The 15,810-nt window shown below is 49.5% G+C and overlaps 1 protein-coding gene across 1 annotated transcript in view; it reads right to left on the bottom strand.

The window, feature by feature from the left end:
• DCUN1D4 (defective in cullin neddylation 1 domain containing 4) overlaps nucleotides 1–15,810 on the bottom strand; it is a 139,984-nt gene that overhangs the window by 63,477 nt on the left and 60,697 nt on the right. Inside the window, exons 5-7 of the mRNA XM_075347033.1 lie at nucleotides 10,567–10,658; nucleotides 6,104–6,174; nucleotides 5,472–5,563 (exon numbers count right to left, since the gene is read on the bottom strand). Of these exons, the coding sequence (XP_075203148.1) occupies nucleotides 5,472–5,563; nucleotides 6,104–6,174; nucleotides 10,567–10,658 (255 nt within the window). The remainder of the gene's footprint in view (nucleotides 1–5,471; nucleotides 5,564–6,103; nucleotides 6,175–10,566; nucleotides 10,659–15,810) is intronic.

Below are 15,810 nucleotides of genomic sequence, written 5' to 3'. Positions count from 1 at the left end.
AAGAGGTCGGCTATCGGGCACCCCCACAGATGCACAAGCATGCGAAAGACCTCCTTGTGCAGACACCACTCCCCCTGGTGTACTGGATGCCTGCTCAGGAAGTCGGCCGTGACATTGTCCGTCCCCCGAATATGTAGTGCTGTAAGGGACGAAAGGTGGCTTTGTGCAAGCGAAAATATGGTGTCCGCTATCCCCATCAGGAAAGACGACCGAGTGCCCCCCTGGCGGTTGATATAGGAGACAGCGACTTTGTTGTCCGAGAAGATCCGGACGTGTGTACCCTCTAGGTGAGGAAGAAGGGTTTGTAAAGCCCGCCCGATGGCGCGCAATTCCCTGGCGTTCGAGGAGCCCCGACTTTCCAGAGGACTCCAGGTACCCTGCACCGCCCGGCCACGGAGATGGGCCCCCCAACCCCGTGCGCTGGCGTCGGTAGTGATGACATCCGAAAACGGAAGTGACCAAGGAACCCCAGCCGACAGATTCCGAACTTGCATCCACCACCGGAGGGACCGAAGAGTGTGGGAAGAAAGGGTGAGACGTGTGTCCAAACACCCTCCTAATAACCGCTGCACTCTCAACACTTCCTGCTGCAGAACCCGGGTGTGCCACTGTGCCCAGGGAACCGCCGGGATACATGCAACCAGGGAGCCCAGCAAGGACATGGTTGTCCTGAGGGTGAGAACAGGGTGTGAGAGCACAGAGGAGACCCGAGAGCGGAGCGACAACACTTTCTCCTGAGGAAGGAGGCAGAGTTGAGAGCGAGAGTCCAAGGTGAGGCCCAGAAATTGCTGACTCATGGAAGGGTCCAGTCTGGACTTTCCTAGATTCACAATCCACCCAAAGGTCCGCAGGATGGAAAGTACAGTCTGAATCCTGGACCTGCAATCTGATTCGGAGGTCCCGACTATTAAAAAAATTGTCCAGGTACGGGATGATGAGGATCCCTTCTTCGTGCATGCGGGCCATCACCTCTGCCACCACCTTCGTAAAGACCCTCGGGGCCATTGCCAACCCGAAGGGAAGTGCCCGAAACTGGAAGTGTCGCAGTACCCCTCTGAGCTGAAGGGCCACCCGGAGGAACCGCTGATGAGAAGCATATATCGGAATATGGTAATAAGCGTCCTGGAGATCCAGAACCGCCATGAAACACCCTGGAAACAGCCGTTTTATGGCCGACTTCACCGACTCCATCTTGAAGTGAGGATACACCAAATGTCTGTTGAGACGACGGAGGTTGATAATCGTCCGAAAAGACCCATCCGGCTTTCCTACCAGGAACAGTGGAGAATAAAACCCGGAGCCTTCTTCTCCAGCCGGAACGTCGACCAGGACAGATTTTCTGAGGAGGGATTCCACCTCCTGCTGTAATGCGAGCTGCTTTTCGGATGACCTGCTGAGCGATGTAATTTAATTTAATGACCCCTGAGGGGTCGACTGGAATTGTAGATGTAAACCCTGAGTAATAATTCCAAGAATCCAAGAACTGCATGAGATGTTGCGCCATGCAGTGTAGAAGAGGGAGAGCCTACCCCCTACCGGAAGAGAGGAATTACCGGGCGGGCTTCTTACCGTCCGTAGGGGGCTGGAACATGAAGCCAGATCTCTTCGTCTTGTTGTCTCTCCACCCCTCCTTGGATGCAGGCTGTTTACCCTTACCGAATCCCTTCCTCCGGAAGGTGCAGTGCCAAAAAGATAGGTAACCTCGCAAGGTAGAGCGCACAGTTTCGACTTCGACTGTGAGTCCCCCGGCCACCCCTTCAACCAGAGTGACAGTCTAGCAGAGTTGGATAATGCCACCAATTTGGCCGACAACCGCAGGGTATCAGCGGAAGCGTCGGCCAAAAAAGCAGCAGCACCCTTGGCACGAGGGAGGTTGGCGAGGATCTGGTCCCGTGGGGCCTCCTCCGAAATCTGGTCTTCAAGCTGCTGCAACCAGACCATCAGAGAGCGGGCAACACAGGTACTGGCTACAGCAGGACGAAGTGCCCCCGCAGCTGTCTTCCAGGCAGAGCGAAGAAACGTATCAGCCTTCCTGTCCAAAGGGTCCTTCACGCACCCTGGGAAAAACGCCGTCCTTCCCTGTGGCAGCGCCACAGCCTTTCAGGGTCTCCCATCCTGGGACAGGAAACCAAAACTGAGGCGAGAGAGAGAGGAGCCGCCCTTTTATTTCAGTGGTTTCCTGTCCTAAGATGGGCGGACCTATCTCACTGGTGGCGCTGTCGTGGTGAAGGGAAAAAAAAAAACAATTCTGGTTTTGATTTTTTTCTCTCATGACATTTACCGATCAGATTAATATATTTTAATTTTTTGAAAGATCGAACATTTCTGAACAAGGTGATACTAAATATCTGTCTATTATTTTTAATGAAGCAAAAAAGAGGGATGATTTGAACTTGTGTTTTTTTTGTTTGTTTTTTTAAGCATTTCTTTTTGGTTTCTGAATGCAATAGACCCCTATGAGGACTTGAATCTGATTGGCTGATTGCCTGTGCTATACAGAGCAGTGCATTAGCACTGCTCGTTATAACAGAAATCACAATCTCCTTTGAATGCCGGCCACAGGCAGACATTCACAGGAGGAATGTGACAGTCAATTGATCCCCAGCTTCCATGACAAACCATCAACACCCTGTGATCATGTGATAGGCGTGCTGATGGGTGGGATCAATGACACATGTCCAGTTAGCGTATTAAATGCCGCTGTCAGTGACTGACCGTAGCATTTAACTAGTTAAAGTGAACTTGTCAGGTGCAATATGCACCCAGAACCACGAGCAGTTCTGGGTGCATATTCCTAATCCCTCCCTAACCATCCCTGTATCTAGTAGCATAGATAAAGAGATCTGCCCTGTGGGCGTGCTAACATGGTAATGAAAGTGCAGGGACGCCACACATACCTCACTCTGGATGGCAACTGGCGGAGGATGGATGTGCACTGCATATGACGCGGAGTCCCTGGAACGTCCGATTATGCACACTAAACTGATGCTGGATGTAAGCTTCCCAGCTTCAGTGAGGTATAGTGCGCATGACCAGAAATGCTGCGGACTCCGGATCATTCGCAGTACTTATCCATCCTCCATCAACCGCTATCAAGAGTGAGGTATTTGCAGCGTCGCTGCGCATTCATTAGCATGTTCGTATGCCCACAAAGGCATGTATGCTAACAGGATATGTGGGCCGACTAGCCAAGGGAAGTAACACCCCAGCGATTAGTCCCTGGCCTCATAGCATATGAGAAACAATCTTTAGAAATACTTTTTCTAAAGATCTCTTTATCTATGCTAGTGTATAAAGGGACTGCTAAACAGGGATTAGGAATATTCATCCAGAACTGCTCGTGGATCTGGGTGCATATTGTACCTGACAGGTTCCCTTTAACAGCCAAGAGTAGATCCAAGATCTACCGGTGGCTGTTAGAGGCACTTGATGGCTGATTAAATCAGTCATCAAGTGTAGGAAAACATGTGGGCTCAGTGTGTGAGCCCACATTAAAGGCAGGGACATGGCTGATGATTTTCCACATAGGTCATTAAAAGGACTCAAATCGACAAATTAATATAGTCAACCAATTCACAAAAGGAGGATCAGAGGAGATACATTGTAAAATCAATAATCTTTATTTTAAATACATAAAAAGAGGAAAAATGGGGTGCAGTAACAGAGAAAGTACACAAGGTGGCATACCTAAACAGCAGATATACAGTGTGTAACTGCCAAACACTAGTTATAAAGCCAACAGTACAGGTCCAATCACTGGGTTTATAGTACACAAAATTATATATATCATATAAATGAATAATATAAAAGGCACTTACACACTGCTGTAATGGCGCCAAATGCCATCCAACGCGCGTTTCAGCAACAGCCTTCGTCAGGTTAATATAGTGTTCTAAAGCTGTGCGGTCACCCCATTACAAAGCCTCGCAACTGATCGGAAATTAACTTTATTCTTCCAAGCGGCCTACAGCAGTTGCAGCTTCAGTCACGGCTCAATACACAGTGCCAGGATGTTGGTAGAGCCGATGATCACGGACTCACAGCCAGCCTTGAACTACAGCTTTAGAACGCTATTAACCCCATATTTGCTTGTTATTAGCGTTTATTTAACATGACGGGCTCTCTTTAACGGAAAGTGTGTAGCTGGCTTAGAAGCTGAGCCTGGTTTATAAAAAGCTGGTGCTGTAACTAGCTCTCATGACTAACTTCGGCATCTGCTTTTTAACCATTTAAACGCTAAAGGTCACTCTCTGACACAAGCATTTAAAGATAACCGGTGTGAGTGCCCACACCAGCTCCCATAGGCCCCCTGCAGCACTGTCCTGGAGCATTAACTCAGCCTGCTGACAGCCGCTGTAATCTTGGTCCATCTGTGAAGCCCAGTGACAAGCTGAGCTTCATATTATAAGTTGGATTCGCTATCACAGGATTACAGTATATAATATAAATGATTGAATGATTGCAGGTTTAAGTTTAGGGCAGTGTAGCCAAACTCCAGTCCTCAACACCATCAACAGATCATATTTTCAACATTTCTAGTACTGCACAAGTAATGAGATTATCACATGTGCAATACTAAGGAAATTTTGAACACATGATCTGTAGGTGGAGCTTGAAAAATATTGAAAGAGCAAAAATTTCTGACAAAAGAGATGCTAATTGGCGTTGTGGAGTCGTGATTTACAGAACAATTTTGTTTTATTATCTACAGGATTAGAATTATTCTTTGATAGACTCCGCAAATGAATAAAACTAAAAAGGCAATTATGTTGAATAATAAAGTATTACTTGCTTTTTTCTAGACTAGGCCCCCATGTATAGATAGAAGCTCATATCACCCCCCCCTTTCTCCCCCCAAAAATATAAATATATTTGGTATTGTCGGGTCTAAAAAAAAGTCTAATCAAACTATGAAATTACTCAAATCGTACATTGAATGTCAAAAAGAAAAACAAAATAAAAAAATCAGAATACTAGAATTTTTGGTCATCGGAACGTAAAAATACAACAAAAAGTAATCAAAACGTTGTATGTCAGCTCATGGTGCAGAAAACAAGCCCTCACACAGCTCCACTAATGGGAAAAAGGGAAAAAAAAAAAAAGTATAAAAAAATGGCCTTTTTTTTTACAAAATAGAACTGTTCAAGATTAATATCACCGCCATCATACCAGCCTGGCGAATTATGTCACCAGGTTATTTTATTACCATATTATAAACCTTATAAACCCTGTAAAACCTGGATAAAACAATGTTAAAACTAGTGGCCAACCTCCTTTATAATAAAAAAATTAAAAAAAAAAAAAAAAAATATTTCACATCAGAAAGTTTCTCATTTAATAAGTATTTAAATAATTATAAGTAAAAACTACAAGACTCGCACTCCTTACAGTTATTACCACCACTCGGACACTGAGCTGAGTGCGGAGTAGTGGGCAATATCTGGGCAGGGCATGAATAGACACGCACTTACTGTAGGGAAGTCATTCCTTTCAACCATTCTTGTAATGTAAAGTAGCCCATATTCTGTGCATCTAATTTCCAGGCTAGAACAAGCATCACTACCTGGGGGAGATTAAAAGACTACAGTGAATGGCTGTCCGTAGAATAGAGACCTCATAACCACACAAGGCAGCCTCTAACACGCATGCCCACCCTCCACATGCCTCTAACATAGTGTTTCTCAACTCCAGGCCTCAAGACCCACCAACAGATCATGTTTTCAGGATTTCCTTAATGTTGCACAGGTGATTGAATTATTCCCTGTCGAATATTGAGGAAAACCTGAAAACATGATCTGTTGGTGGGTCTTGAGAACTGGAGTTGAGAAACACTGCTCTAACATATGTAAAGCACAAACATGGGAAAACTAAACCAATTGCCATGGCCAACGCGGTTCCATATATACCTCATCTATTTCTATCCATCATACCCAAAAGTGACAGGAGTGGGGGGGGGGGGGGGGCACATTTTGAAAATGTACAGCAGGTGCCTACTCTCAATTTTCAATAGCACCTAGAATCACAGTTGTCTGCCTTTACCTACACTACTTTCTGTATATAATCTCCATTAGTAAGTAATGGTATGTACAGTAAAAAGCCTTACATTTTCAGGTTCTACACAGATATCTTCACAGAACTTCTCCATGCCTTCTGGACCTACTATCTCATCAGTTCCTGAAATGGAAAGCATGATATTAGAAAGGTTTAGTGCTGCAAATGTTCAAAGGGCGTCAGTCACCCCCAAAAAAATGCAAATTCAGCCACTTAAAGGGAACCTGTCACCAGGTTTTTCCCTAAAGAGCTGCAGCCACTATCAGTGAGCTCTTATATACAACATTCCAGAATACTGTGTATAAGAGCCCAGGCCGCCCTGTAGAACGTAAAAAACACTTATTATACTCACCTGGAGGGGCAGTCTGGTGCCTCCTCCCTGCATCGATCTCCATCCTCCTTCTGAGGCCTATATCATCATACATCATCCACACAGGCCGGCATTGAGGCACAGGCGCACTTTGATCTGCCTTGCTGAGGGTAGATCAAAGTATTGTAGTGCGCATGCACAGGTGATCTTTAACCTTCTTCGTGCCTGTGCATTACAGTACTTTGATCTGCATTCAGCATGGCAGATGAAAGTTCACCTGCGCAGGACCGCAGTGTCGGCCTGGGCTGGCTACAAGGAGGACTGAGATCGCAGCAGAGAGGAGGCGCCGGACCAGGTAGAGCAGTGACACCAATTGGACAAGACCACCCTCCAGAGTATTATAAGGGTGTTTTTTACGTTCTACACAGCAGACTGGGCTCTTATATACAGTATTCTAGAATGGAGTATACAAGAGCTCACTGGTGGTGGCCGCAGCTTATAGGGGCCAAATCTGGTGACAGGTTCCCTTTAAAAGTTTTTTCAGCAATTTGAGGAGGTTAAACTGACCCCATAACTGAATAGTGTCTGCATAGCTAAATAACAGGAGTTTTTATTTTTTTAATTCTTCTTTCCAGTATGGAGATGTTAGCTTGTAAAGCTTACAGGCTAATTTATGCTAAGGGGGCATTAAGGGCGGCACGGTGGCTCAGTAGTTAGCACTGCAGTCTTGCAGCGCTGTGGTCCTGGGTTCAAATCCCACCAAGGACACCATCTGCAAGGAGTTTGTATGTTCTCCCTGTGTTTGCGTGGGTTTCCTCCGGGTACTCCGGTTTCCTCCCACACTCCAAAGACATACAGATTGGGGCTCACAATCTAGAGTCCCTATGGGGACAGTGTTGCCAATGTATGTAAAGCGCTGTGGAATTAATTGCGCTATATAAATGAACAACATTATTATTATATTATTATTAATTATCATTACCAGAGATTAGTCTCTGGGGGCATGTATTTTTTCCCTTGTATGAAATTGACCAATCATATGCATGGGTCAACTTATTGTGAAAAGGAAAAAAAAAAAAAAAAAACAAGGACACAAGAAAATGCCCCAAAGAAGGAAAGAGCAGGCTTTCTACTGTGAGACAAAATATTATATATATATACATATATATACATACATATACATACATACATACACATACATACATACATACATACATACATACATACATACATACATACATACATACATATATATATATATATATATATATATATATATATATATATATATATATATATATACTAGAAGGTGGCCCGATTCTACGCATCGGGTATTCTAGAATTTACGTATTGTGTAGTTCATGTATGATTTTTGTTATATATATATATATATATATATATATATATATATATATATATATATATATATATATATATATATAGATGTTGTTGTGTGTAGTTACCAAGTGTTTGTGTAGGCGCTGTACATGTTCTGGGTGTTGTCTGGGTGTGACGGGGGGTGAGAGCGGTGTTGTATGTGTGTTGCGTGTGTTGCGTTGTTTGTGGAGCGCTGTGTGTCTGTAGCGTTGTGTGTGTGGTGTGTTTTGGGGGGAGGTATGTTTTGTGCAATGTGTGTGTTGTGCGGTATGTGCGTATATTTGTGTGTGCCGCGGTGTTTGTGTGTTGGGTGTTGTGTGTGTGCAGCGTTGTCTGTGTGTGTGGGTGTCTGTGTAGGGCAGTTGTTTGTGGTTCCCAGTGTGTGTGTGTGTGGTGTGTGGTGTGTTGTGTTGTGCAGTGCGCGCGCGCGTGTGTGTGTGTGTGTGTGTGTGTGTGTGTGTGTGTGTGTGTGTGTGTGTGTGTGTGTGTGTGTGTGTGTGCATCAGCCTCTCTTCTCTCAGCCTACCTCTCCCAGCCTCCCTCCTCCCAGCCTCCCTCAGCATCAGCCTCCCTCTCCCAGCCTCCCCAAGCATCAGCCTCCACCAGCATCAGCCTCTCTCCTTCCAGCCTCCCCCAGCATCAGCCTCCGCCAGCATCAGCCTCTCTCCTTCCAGCCTCCTCCAGCATCAGCCTCCCTCTCCCAGCCTTCCCCAGGATCAGCCTCTCTCCTCCCAGCCTCCGTCCTCCCAGCCTTCCCCAGCATCAGCCTTCCCCAGCATCAGCCTCTCTCCTCCCAGCCTCAGCCTCTCTCCTTCCAGCCTCCCCCAGCATCAGCCTCTCTCCTTCCAGCCTCCCTCAGCATCAGCCTCCCGTTCCCAGGATTCCTCAGGATCAGCCTCTCTCCTCCCAGCCTCCCCCAGCATCAGCCTCCCCCTCCCAGCCTCAGCCTCTCTCCTCCCAGCATCAGCCTCTCTCATCCCAGCATCAGCCTCTCTCCTCCCAGCATCAGCCTCTCTCCTCCCAGCATCAGCCTCTCCTCTCTGTCCCCAGCATCAGCCTCTCTCCTCCCAGCCTTCCCCAGCATCAGCCTCTCTCTTCCCAGCCTCCCCCAGCATCAGCCTCCCCCAGCATCAGCCTCTCTTCTTCCAGCCTCCCCCAGCATCAGCCTCTCTCCTTCCAGCCTCCCCCAGCATCAGCCTCTCTCCTTCCAGCCTTCCCCAGGATCAGCCTCTCTCCTCCCAGCCTCCGTCCTCCCAGCCTTCCCCAGCATCAGCTTTCCCCTCCCAGCCTCCCTCAGCATAAGCCTTCCCCAGCATCAGCCTCTCTCCTCCCAGCCTCAGCCTCTCTCCTTCCAGCCTCCCCCAGCATCAGCCTCTCTCCTTCCAGCCTCCCTCAGCATCAGCCTCCCCTTCCCAGCCTTCCCCAGGATCAGCCTCCTTCCTCCCAGCCTCCTTCCTCCCAGCCTCCCCCTCCCAGCATCAGCCTCCCCCTCCCAGCCTTCCCCATGATCAGCCTCTCTGCTCCCAGCCTCCTCCAGCACGCCGTCCTCCTCTGCCGACACTCACACACCCGATCGCATCCACTCACACACACCCGATCGCATCCACTCACACACCCCCGATCGCATCCACTCACACACCCCCGATCGCATCCACTCACACACCCCCGATCGCATCCACTCACACACACCCGATCGCATCCACTCACACACCCCCGATCGCATCCACTCACACACCCCCGATCGCATCCACTCACACACCCCCGATCGCATCCACTCACACACCCCCGATCGCATCCACTCACACACACCCGATCGCATCCACTCACACACACAGACACTGTCGATATCGCACATACGCGCTCACACTCACAACATCCGGAGATACCACATGCCTCTGGCCATGTGATCCTCCGTCAGGTCCTGGAAGGTCACAACAGCACAGTATCGAGGCCGAGAAGCAAGCGATATCGCCGGATGCTGTAAGTATGTGAATGCGATGTGAGGTGTGTGTGAGGTGTGTGTGAGGTGTGTGTGAGTGTGATCTGATGTGTGTGTATGTTTTCTTCCGCCGCAGCAGCAGGACCTTGATGCGCTTGTAACCATGCGAGCATGGTTACCAACGTATCCACACCACTCCCGTGCGAGCGGAGGCCGGGGGGGGGGGGGGAGGGAGTACAGTACTCACCTCGGTGACAGCCGTGTCAGTTCGGGGAATGCGCGGGGGGAGGGAGGGGGCGGGGCCAGAGCTAGCGTGCATTGCGTGAGGGGGGCGGGGCGTGGCGTGGCCGAATTGCCAATGCCTGCAGGGTGCCGGGGCGAGAGGCCAATCTGTGGGGGGGCGGAGCCTGGGCGAGCGGCTGGCCAATCCGTGTGGGGGCGCAGCCTGGGCGAGCGGCCAATCGGTGTGGGGGGGGCGGGACCATGGTGAGCCCAGCGGCCAATCAGCTTTGTGTCACCGTAAGGACACAATTTTGGAGCAAGACAGACAGACAGACAGACAGACAGACAGACAGACAGACAGACAGACAGACAGACAGACAGACAGACAGACAGACAGACAGACAGACAGACAGACAGAATAAGGCAATTATATATATAGATATATATATGTGTGTATGTGTATATATAATATATATATCAAACCAGTAGGTCATGAATTAGATCACATTTTATATGACGTAGGATAAAGCATTACATGATGTAAAAAAAAAAAAAATACATTGCAGAGTCTACCGGAGATGGGGGTCCATAGAGCAGATTTCTATGAGACCTCAGAAAACAATATCCCCCTTCACATGTCAGACTGCATTAAATAGTGGGACCGTACCTGCATATTCATAAAACCATTCTAGGCATCTCTTGCTTGAAAACACTTCATCCTCTGCTCTTATTCTGGAAGGGTCGTATTTTTTATACATTCTTAAAAGTAAAAAAAAAGAGATTATATTCAATAACACCTTGTACCATAGCAGGGAGGTTGGCCACGGTTGCCTTTGTTGTCCAACTGACCACTTAGGGATTGTTCACACACAGTGTTTTTCGTGCAGGGCAAAATAACAGTGTTTTACAGTAGAAACAAAATAAATGATTTCTAAAATTTCATTTACACGATGCTTTTTTTATTTTTGGCTTACCTTTTTACACTTTTACCTATATTTTTTTGGTAAATGCAGCATGGCAGTTCTTTTAGGGTTTTGCTTTCCATGTGGAAAAACGACCGTATTTTTCGTTATATAAGACACACCCCAAATAGAGATAAAAAAGGTTTAAAAAAAAGAGAATTTTGTTTACTTACCGTAAATTCTTTTTCTTATAGTTCCGACATGGGAGACCCAAACCATGGGTGTATAGCTTCTGCCTCCGGAGGACACACAAAGTACTACACTCAAACGTGTAGCTCCTCCCTCCGGGCTATATACACCCCCTGGATGACAATCTACCCAGTTCAGTGCAAAAGCTGAAGGAGGACATCCACCCATAAGTAGAGAAAGAGTAAAACTCGGAATAACCGGAACTCTGACTACTAACAACAGCCGGTGAAACACACGGAACAAAAAACTGCCAACAGGCAACAGGGAGGGTGCTGGGTCTCCCATGTCGGAACTATAAGAAAAAGAATTTACGGTAAGTAAACAAAATTCTCTTTTTCTTTATCGTTCCTATGGGAGACCCAAACCATGGGACGTTCCAAAGCAGTCCATGGGTGGGAATAAACCAAACTGAGAAGTAGGCAAAACCTAACTTCACAAATGGGCGACAGCCGCCTGAAGAATGCGTCTGCCCAAGCTCGCATCTGCCGAAGCATGAGCATGCACTTGGTAGTGCTTCGAAAAAGTGTGCAGACTGGACCACGTGGCAGCCTGACAAACCTGCTGAGCCGTAGCCTGGTGCCTGAAAGCCCAGGAGGCACCGACAGCTCTGGTCGAGTGCGCCTTAATCCCTGGCGGGGGAGGCACCTGAGAACACTGGTAGGCATCGGTGATAGCCGACCTGATCCAACGAGCTAGGGTCGGTTTAGAAGCAGCGAGACCCTTGCGCTGACCAGTGGTTAGCACAAAAGAAGGGAATTTTGTTACTTACCGTAAATTCCTTTTCTTCTAGCTCTTATTGGGAGACCCAGACGATTGGGTGTATAGCTACTGCCTCCGGAGGCCACACAAAGCATTACACTAAAAAGTGTAAGGCCCCTCCCCTTCTGGCTATACACCCCCAGTGGGATCACTGGCTCACCAGTTTTAGTGCAAAAGCAAGAAGGAGGAAAGCCAATAACTGGTTTAAACAAATTCACTCCGAGTAACATCGGAGAACTGAAAACCGTTCAACATGAACAACATGTGTACCCGCAAACAAACCAAAAATCCCGAAGGACAACAGGGCGGGTGCTGGGTCTCCCAATAAGAGCTAGAAGAAAAGGAATTTACGGTAAGTAACAAAATTCCCTTCTTCTTCGGCGCTCTATTGGGAGACCCAGACGATTGGGACGTCCAAAAGCTGTCCCTGGGTGGGTAAAGAAATACCTCATGTTAGAGCTGCAAGACAGCCCTCCCCTACGGGGAGGCAACTGCCGCCTGCAGGACTCTTCTACCTAGGCTGGCGTCCGCCGAAGCATAGGTATGCACCTGATAATGTTTGGTGAAAGTGTGCAGACTCGACCAGGTAGCTGCCTGGCACACCTGTTGAGCCGTAGCCTGGTGTCGTAATGCCCAGGAAGCACCCACGGCTCTGGTTGAATGGGCCTTCAGCCCTGATGGAACCGGAAGCCCAGCAGAACGGTAGGCTTCAAGAATTGGTTCCTTGATCCCTCTAGTCAGGGCGGCCTTAGAAGCCTGCGACCCTTTGCGCTGACCAGCGACAAGGACAAAAAGAGTGCATCCGAACTGCGCAAGGGCGCCGTGCGGGAAATGTAGATTCTGAGTGCTCTCACCAGATCTAACAAATGTAAATCCTTCTCATGAACTGCATGAGGACCAAACGAAGGCAAGGAGATATCCTGATTAAGATGAAAAGAGGATACCACCTGTGAGGCAAATCCTGGGATATGAAGAGGAATTATGACTGGGAGTCATAATCGCTCTCATCACTCCCTGGCAGTGCCCCCCCCCCCCTTCTTGTCCTCAGATGTCCAGCATCTGTGAAGGCCCCAGGGCCATGTCCTGTGATATGGAAATTAGGTGATGTGAGAACAATGGACACAGGATGACTCCCTGCCGTGACCCTGTAGTGGGGGCTGCTAGCTAGTTAGCAAGGCTATGGAAGTAGCCAGACAGAACGACTCCAGTAAAAAATGGTTCATATCTCGCAAGCCATATTTCCGATAAATATGGCAACCATAAAAATGGTGTCTCCGCATGCAGACGATGCTAGCACACCCTTTTTATGGGAGCAGGACATTGGGAAATGCCCCAGGCGTGATATCAGCCAATGGGGAACTGGCAGACAGGTCATGAGTCCCCTCGTTCTGTAGCTAAATTCATAACTGTCACAATGAGAGCGTTGACGTCCGTCTACGACGCTCCCAGGCAAAGTTATGGCCAAAATCCCCTTTTCTGGATAATTCTGATCCATGCAGGGGGAGTGGCAGTGCTTCCCCGTGAGGTCACTAAGGTAGGAGGGGACCTGGATTTGCCCAGGTTGATAACCCTACTTCGGCCATTTTCCAGGGTTCTTTTCGCTGGGGGCACGTGTAGGAAACATCTGTGGGAAGGATCCTAGAAACCTGGGTACAGCGCCCCCTGTGGCCAGACACAACAAGGTAACTGCTGGAACTGTGTATGCCGGTTTGTAACCCATGCTTTGATTGTAACTGTACTCTGACATAACTGTATATTCTGTAGATTCCCTATTGTATATATTGTAGTTTCTAGTGTGCTTTAGGCGATTAAATTATATAATTAATCTTGGGCTGTTCTGTTATCTCGATCTTGAATCCCACGTCTGTGTGTTCGGCTAATAGTTACCGTGAAGCGGTTGGTGGCAGCGAGTTGTGCCAAGGATTATTGTGGGGAGGCCAGTGAGATTCGGGAAGATATTATATATTCCGCCCGCGGAGGTCGGGGGAATATATACCCTACTCTCACCGGGGACCCTTCAATAATCGGCATAAGTAGTATAGCGGCCTCCTTGCTTATTGTCGGGCAATTCCATAATTGGCCTGACTATAAGAGGGGCGCTAGAGAGCGCGTCACGTGCTCTGTCTGTCGGTCGGGAGGTATAAAGTAGGGGTGACCCCCACTTGTTACCCCCCGATTGTGACGTACTGGTAGCCAGCGCGGGGGATTTCTGAGTGACCCCTCCGGTGGTTTGTGACATATTGGTGGCAAGCGGTGGGATCGAGATAATAGTGTGTGTGAGTGTGAGACCCATACTCCCAGACACTAAAGACTGCCTGCAGCAGCTGTGGCTGCTGGGGTCTTCAGACCAGCTCAACACTAGAGTGTCAGAGTGCAGATACTGTAAGGTGTGTGGAGGCATCAGGTGTCAGTTCTGTGTCAGTGACCAAAGTCTGCAACAATGGCTGATAGCACCAGGAGCAAAGCCAAAGGAATGGCCGATGCTCAGGCCAGAGACGATGAGGAGGTTGTCCACGAGCCCTCCAGGAGCTCGACGCCAGAAAACCGTTCTGCAGAGGACAGTGCACAAGCTGGCAATTATGGACAAGATGAGGAGCAGCTCACCCAAGGGTCCTCAACGAGCCAGATGCCAGCCCTCCGCTCTGCAATGGACAGTGAACCACCAGGCTCCGCAGCGGGCCGCAGAGCACCACGTGCCATTCCACCGAGCCTGGGAGGCTCGGATAGCCTTCTTCAAATGGCTATGGCCCTACTCCAGGCTGGAGACCGGGAGGGCTACCAGGCACTCCTGGCAGAGCGCAGGGCAGCGTGTGAGGCTGAGGCTGCGGAGCGGCAGGCAGAGCGGCAAGCAGCGCGTGAGGCTGAGGCTGCGGAGCGGCAGGCAGCGCGTGAAGAGCGCCAGGCAGAGCGTGACTACCAGCTGCAGCTAGCTCAGCTCCGGCCCTCATCAGCCACACGTGACCTTCGAGACACCAAACTTCCAAAGGTCCGTGTTGAGGACTTCCCAGTGCTGGAGAAGGATGGAGACTTGGACTCTTTCTTGACTGCTTTTGAACGGACTTGCTTGCAGCACCATCTGGACAAGGACCAGTGGGCCAAATACCTGACCCCCCGTTTAAGGGGTAAGGCCCTGGATATCCTTGGGGACTTGCCTGCTGAGGCAGATCAGGGCTACGACACCATCAAGCGGGCCCTGATCCAACAGTACAACCTCACTCCAGAGTCCTACCGCAAGAAGTTCCGGAGCCTACAGAAGGGACCAAAGGACTCCTGGGCTGACCACCGGCGGGCACTTGCCCGAGCTGCCGACCACTGGACCCAAGGCCTGCAGCTTTCCACCGGACCGGAGATCCTGGACTTGTTCATCACGGAGCAACTCTTGTGGAACTGCCCTGAGGATCTCCGCCAGTTCATCCGAGACCAGAAGCCAAAGGGGTCCACGGCTACAGCTGCCCTTGCCGATGACTACACCAACAACCGGGCCCCTGAAGCCAGGAGAGCAGCCACCAGCAGCACCTGGAGAGGGGGTAAGATGAACTCTGCGACTGCCCCACCTGCCCCTAGACTGCAGGGGGTGTCCCCCTCAACTCCCCTCTCCAGGCCCGTGGCAGAACCAAGACGGTGCCACCAGTGCAACCTACCTGGACACTTCAAGGCCATGTGCCCTCAGCGTCCCAAGGCCCCGGCTCCGTCCCCGTCCCAAGGGCCGCCCAAAGTGTATTGTGTGGGTGGGGGTGGTGGTAGGTCCCTGGACAGCTTCCAACCTGTCACCGTCGGCCGGTCTGTGACCATAGGACTGCGAGACAGCGCCTCGGAGGTGACTCTGGTGCGGCCTGAGATGGTGCCCCCCCAAGACTTGATCCCTGGAAAAACCCTCGCTGTCTCCGGGATTGGAGGCATTGACCCGGCGCTGCCTGTTGCTGACGTTTATGTGGACTGGGGCGCAGGGCGAGGGGTGAGGGAGGTGGGGGTAACTGATCGGATCCCTGCAAACGTGCTAC

Source organism: Anomaloglossus baeobatrachus, chromosome 1 (assembly GCF_048569485.1).
Source record: "Anomaloglossus baeobatrachus isolate aAnoBae1 chromosome 1, aAnoBae1.hap1, whole genome shotgun sequence".
In the NCBI taxonomy this organism is placed as follows: domain Eukaryota; kingdom Metazoa; phylum Chordata; class Amphibia; order Anura; family Aromobatidae; genus Anomaloglossus; species Anomaloglossus baeobatrachus.
This window is presented reverse-complemented; position numbering and strand designations above follow the sequence as displayed.